At 40.3% G+C, this 6096-nt stretch overlaps 1 protein-coding gene and 1 pseudogene across 6 annotated transcripts in view; both read right to left on the bottom strand.

The window, feature by feature from the left end:
- Positions 1-6096, bottom strand: part of LOC111340140 (uncharacterized) — a 39472-nt gene that overhangs the window by 8807 nt on the left and 24569 nt on the right. For 2 of the 5 annotated variants that reach the window (XM_088736831.1, XM_088736835.1), the window contains exon 1: positions 39-131. The exons of 1 other annotated variant lie outside the window; for it this stretch is intronic. In XM_088736831.1, coding sequence (XP_088592957.1) covers positions 39-100 — 62 coding nt within the window. In that variant the 5' untranslated portion in view covers positions 101-131. Of the gene's footprint in view, positions 1-38; positions 132-6096 lie in introns of those variants that run through there. 2 more of the 5 variants (XM_088736832.1, XM_088736833.1) reach the window with 2 other exon arrangements.
- The window catches only part of LOC148721706 (uncharacterized), a 44600-nt pseudogene continuing 38607 nt past the window's right edge, over positions 104-6096 (bottom strand). Inside the window, exons 2-4 of the transcript XR_015992736.1 lie at positions 2447-2803; positions 1463-2257; positions 104-969 (exon numbers count right to left, since the gene is read on the bottom strand). The product of XR_015992736.1 is annotated as an uncharacterized LOC148721706 (transcript). The remainder of the gene's footprint in view (positions 970-1462; positions 2258-2446; positions 2804-6096) is intronic.

Genomic DNA, 6096 nt, shown 5'->3' with positions numbered 1-6096 from the left:
TGGGAGGTTTAGATAAGGCTAAAACAAAATTTACTTACTTTAGTCTGAAGCGTCTCGATCTTTCAAGGTTTCGGCAAGATTTCCATATAACCCCACACATTAATTATGCATTCAGTCTTTGTTCAATGAAAGCGATAGATATAACAATAGAATTTCTCAGAGACTAGTAGTCTAGTAGTTTTCAAAGTTCGGATATTTTTCCACGGAAAATATCTATTTTGAGAAGTGATTAAGTCGAGAGAGCTTTGTCTTCAAGTTTGGCGCTGGAATTTCTTCTGGTCTTCCTTCGGTATGGACCCAGATGAATTATGGGAGCCAGATTACGATAAATCGACCCTTTCAAATACATCATAGGGGGAGTTTATCACAAAATTTTTAATAGGAAGGAGTTTGTAAAAATGAACCTTTACGATGGAATAGGAAAGCACCTAACTTATACAAAATTCATATGATAAGCTGAGTTATACACGCATTTAGATTAGTTCCTTACTTATGATCTATTACAGGACACACTACTACATCTAATAGGTCCTCTATGCAACACGAATGTTTCATTAAAGTTAATGCTATACTGATTCACTCAGTAAGGGCTGCTCTCAGGCTATCAGGGCTAATAAAAGTTAATCGTTTAATTCCACATGGGTATTAACGAAAGAGGGAGCAACTGGAGCAACAATATTCCCATTGTGGACACTTTGGCGAGCGTTGCCTCACTCGTCAGTTTTCCTGGCTTGCTGGAAGGTTCACTTGGAGAAATTTTTTCAGCGATCATCTTTCCCTTCTTGTCGCCGGTCAGGTAAGCTCCCTGCATGTAGCCGTACCACTCTTCGCTCGTCGCTTCGCCAGCAAAGTACAGTCGCCCCAGGTTTTTTCCAATGTTCTCCCAGTCCTCTGAAGTCATACCTACTACTGGTTCTGAATATGCCCCCTGCATAAGCGGTTCCTTTGACCAGCGGCGATAGTAAATATCTGAGAAAAATATTTTAAATTCATGTTAAAGAGAAAACTTGCAATATGTTTAATAAGCAAGTAACTCTATTTCAGCTCGGGTTGATGAGGCTGATCAAGCCCCCAGCAGTTCAAGCGGATATGACGAGAAAAATATAATAAAATAAATGACTAATGACTAACTTTTGTTGTGGAAGACCCACAAACTCTGATGGTAAAGAACTTTTTCCAGCGCATGAAACTAGCCAGAATCTAATTATCTTTGGGAGCCTTGCAATTGGTTTGTCTTCGTTATTTGTTTTGAGTCTGGTTTAGTGATAATTGAAGATTTAAAAGGCCACAAGATCGTGTCTTAGTTTATTGTCTTTCTGTAGGGACAAGTACCCGACACTATCGTTCGCCTATCCTTCAACCTGAAGACATTTTTTTAGGACAAGTTTATAATCAACAGTAAGATATGTTGATTTCTGATTACACCTGAGGAGCCCTGCAAGGCAGGACTATGGAAATTTACCTGTCGCTTTAGGGATGCCATTCCCATAGATCTCTTTCAACATTCCCATGATCTCTTCCTTTGTTTCATTAAACGATTGCCTCTCAATCCTTCGTCCTTCAGCCCCTGTTACGGTGATCAGTAGTATCCCGCTCGAAACGGGATAAATCCCGGGTCTTAACAGGTCCTGCCACACAGGGAAACGCCCGCGCTGGTTAGAAGCGTACAGAATATATTCGTGGTCATCCCTGAATTTTTTTGGAAATTTCAGATAAATTTTGGTGTATAAAGATAAAGGGTTTTTGTAAATGGCCTCTTTTTTCCAATCTGGAAGGGCTGGCTCGAAAGTAACCGAGTCGCTGGCTAGAACACCGGAGCTGAATGTACACAGAGCGTAATCTGCCTGGTAACTCCAACCATCGGAGGTTTGAGCTTCAACTGAATCTGGGTTCAACGTGATTTTTGTCACCGTCTTTCCCAATAAAGTGTTGCAGAGGCTTGTAGAGGTCTTCATACAAGGCCCACAGTCCGCGCTCGTCAGTAACGAAAAAATCCTTTCCACGCTCAAACAAGTTGTAGAAAGAAAACTCTTCGGGTGGTTTGGCGTATTCGAAATCCACATTCAGATATTCGATAGCTCTTTCCACGGGTCGTTTTCCTTTCCATCCCATCAGCTGAAAACCAACACGCGCTGGCATGTCAGCCGAAAATTTCTTCATCTTCCTTTCATTTTGGTAACCTTCAATTTTGTGTTCCACTTTATCATTAAACCCCTTAAGAACTGCAAAATCAGTGATATCTTTGCCTTCATCATCCCTGAAAAATTCATGATAAGAGACAGTTTCCATAGAAAAGGCAGCGATATACGACGTCAATATGGATAGCCCCTATTCCAAGAGAGTTTATCAAAAAGACCAAATTGGTTCCCATACTGCGAGCGTCACGCTCAATTTCTTTTTCATCGAGAGTATATAATGTAATACTGGCAACACCAACTAGTCTCACCTCACAATAATGTCTGAGTAGTTACAAGTAATTGCACGAATATTTCCTGCCTCCTTCCGTTGTACAAGAGGTTTGGTTTCATCATCATCTACCAAGTGAATCCAGTTCGCTCCCGCTTCAACCGTGTAGTCCGCAAATTTCAAGGCATGTATTCTACCTCCAGTGTAGCTCTCCCCTTCGAGAATTAGAATGTCGGTGATGTTTCTGTCCAATAGCGTCTTCGCTGCTCTAATTCCAGAGAGTCCGGCGCCAAGGATAAGGACTTTAGTCTTTTTTCGTTTCATCGTTGAAGGCAAAGAACGGTCCACGAGAAACAGCAAACTCAGAACTTGGATGACTGTCAAAGCGATATACATTCTGTCAATAAACAAACAAATTCATCTAAAAGGAGTGACTGCTACATGATTCGGGAAATGAAAGTTCTTGAGATTGCCTTCGAATATTCCAAAGTGGCTTTGCACAACTGATTCCTCAACCCTCCTGGATTATTAAGAGGTTGATAGACCCCATGGGGTAGCCAATGTCACACACTAAAAGCAAGTTATATTAGACATTTCAGAATTGGTTTTATGCCAATACTCTTTAATTCTCAGTGTTTGTTTGTTTATAAAAATGTTTTGGTTGTGGTTAAAACACAAAAAATTATTTGTTGCAAAGGCCTTCTTCTTTCTTTGGTGCATGCTGCGCCCAATAATCTCGAGTGCGCATGTCGAGCCACTGAGATACTTCGAAAAAACAATAATTATTACACGACTCGGGCAGTCAGAGGGCCAATAACTAAAATCAACCAATCAAAATGCTCTATTGCCGGTCAATATTCTCTCAGTATTGGACCGGGCACTGTCCCGAATGGTCCCGAACGATACCGCACTTGTGTCCCTTTGAACTTCAGTCGTATAATAAATCTCTTATTAACCAAGCTTGCCGGCTCGGGACCGTACTGGGAGAATATCGGTCCTCGGTCTTTTTTGTACGGACCTCGCTGCGCTCGGTCCATACTGTCAAGACATCAGGCCAATATTCTCCCAGTACGGCCCTCGCGCTTGGTTAGTAAGAAATATGTAGCATCGGGTCATAATCGGGTGAAATTCGACATTCTACAAGTATTGTACTGTTACCATCACTCCGCCACTCAATTGGCCATTTTACAGTTGTGTACTTAGTTGCCAAGCCTTTGATTCGGAGTGAGGCTGAAAGTGACCTTGTTGTGATAGGGACCTGTATCTACTTAGCATGATAACAAAGTGATTTACATTTGAAAGGCAGCAAGGTTTGTATCATAACAAGGTCACCCCTAGCCTCACTCCCATTCAAAGGCTTGGCAACCAAGGACACAACTGTAAAATGGACTATTGGCTTCCTATGGGTGGCATTAGCCACAAAAACAGTTTGAAAAACCTTTAACCCTTAAACTCCCATGAGCGACCAAGACAGAATTTCTCCTTGCAATATCAATACAATATCAAGAAGACAAGAGATGAGAATAGAGAAAAGTATCAATTAGGGGATCTTAGGTTGATCCAAAACAAAATTCACCAAACTAACATCATAAGAACTGTATGGCAGACAGCAAGGAGAATCAATAAAGAGATCTTGGGAGTGAAAGATTAAACTGAGTAACTGTTCTGGACACTTCATAAAATCTGTAAGGAACTGTCAGCATCTGTTCTGATGTCGAACTCTTGACACATATGTTACCGGATCTATTCTCGTCTTCCTCATATTTCGATACTGCTTAGAAAAAATTTCCTCTACAGAACGTTCAGTCAGATGCTATGTAAACGATATTGTAAAACAAAGAAATCCCCGTCTGGTGCACCTATCCCGCAAGGAAACCTGGGGCCCGTTTCTCGAAAGTCCCGGTAACTTAACGGGCCCGAAGCCATGTTTTAAAATCAAAATTTAAAGTATAGGGAAGCAGGTTCTGGCACCAAAAACAAGTCCTTTTTGTTTCTTTAGCTGATAGTTTTATTGCATCATTTTCAAAACTTTTGAAATCCCCATCTTAAAAGAAAACAAAACAGCTTTGCGGGTCCGTCACGGTTAAGTTACCGGGACCTTCGAGAAATGGGCCCCAGCACAGAAAGGAATCGTTAATTTCGTAAACTTCTGGAGCTTTGCTGAGTCATGTAACCTCCAAAGGCAATTATAACGTAACAAAGTCAAGCGCGCGCTCTGATTGGCCAATTTAGCGTTCCTATTTGCCCATGGGTGTACGTTGCTGACGTGAGCAAATGCAAAGACTATTTTTCCGCGCGCGCTTGTTTTTTTCTGGTCACGTAAGGTTTGTTAAATAAAAGGGAACTCTTTTTCTTTTTCTTTGTCCAAGTACTCCTCTCTAATTTTGATTTATGCTTTTTATCCATAAAAAAGACTTTCCTCTTGCAGAGAACTTCCATGCGTGAATTTTGTCAAGTGCGCGCTGTAAACAAAATATGAAAATGACATGAAATTGCCGCGAATATTCCCCTAGGGGTTCGCCCATTTACGAGATCATGAAACGTTCCTGATTTATTAACTTTTATTTGAAAATACCTTTTCCTAAATAAGTCGGACGCTTTTTGAGATCTTTAAATTTTTCTTTTTGTAAACGCTAGGTAAAATGTCTAACTTTAATCTAGTCCAATAAAAGAAAAAAACATTTTTTTCGGCCTCTGAAGGTGGAAAGTAACCTTAACCTTACTTAATCTTTTTCGTCGTATTGTAGGTTTTTGTTATTACGTAACGTTATGTTTTGTAAGATAATTTGTGGGTTTGTTTCCGTTTCGTTTGCTATGCAATCGTAAATTATTCTTTTGTTTTTTGTGTAATTCGTTCAGGTTTGATCGGAGCTATGTTCGAATTTATTCGAGTTCGTTCGAGATCGGTCATTAAATTTGTTATTCGAAGTTCGAGTTAGTATAGGTAATCGCATGGGGCCGAGTAAAATTAAGGATTGATATCACGCGTTTTCAGAAGCTGCTGAAATTGCCCGAGTCGCGAAGTGACGAGGGCAATTCAGCAACTTTTGAAAGCACAACTGATATTAATCCTTAATTTTACGAGGACCCATTGCGATTACTTGTTAATGAAATTGAGGGGAAAATTACATCCCCGTTTTCGTTTCGTAACTCGGCATAAAACTGCACAAGTGTTCGGTCGAGGACATCGCTCTCGTATTGTTCTAAATTTGCTTGGAAGTTTCTTTCATTCGTCCGCTCAGTTTTGAAAACGTTCTTCCAGTACTCCGGGCTTTACCTCGTGTTTTCGTTTTCACCCTTGTTTTTTAATTCTTCGATATATTCCTCGTCAACTATCTATAAACGAGACGCCATTGTTACAGAAAATCTTCAGAAACAACTTTCCGATAGCATAAGCTGTTGCTAGGAAACCTGAGTACCAATCATGAGCTAGTAATTTTGCCCTCTTCTGAAGCAAAATTAAGAAGAAAATACCCTCTTCATTGACCAATCAGCACTCAGTAATTTTGCCCTCTATTTCATTAATAGTAAAATGTTCAACTGGTGAACAGCAGGTGTGTGGCTTTATCATCAAGACATTATTAAGGGTCTCAGTAGGGTTGACCGGCAAAAAAAAAAAAAAAATTAGGTGTAAAAATTGATGAATTGAGATCCTCAATCAGCGCCCCAGATTTCAGAGTGCGCTCATTT

The sequence above is a fragment of the Stylophora pistillata genome, chromosome 10, assembly GCF_964205215.1.
Source record: "Stylophora pistillata chromosome 10, jaStyPist1.2, whole genome shotgun sequence".
Lineage (NCBI taxonomy): Eukaryota > Metazoa > Cnidaria > Anthozoa > Scleractinia > Pocilloporidae > Stylophora > Stylophora pistillata.
This window is presented reverse-complemented; position numbering and strand designations above follow the sequence as displayed.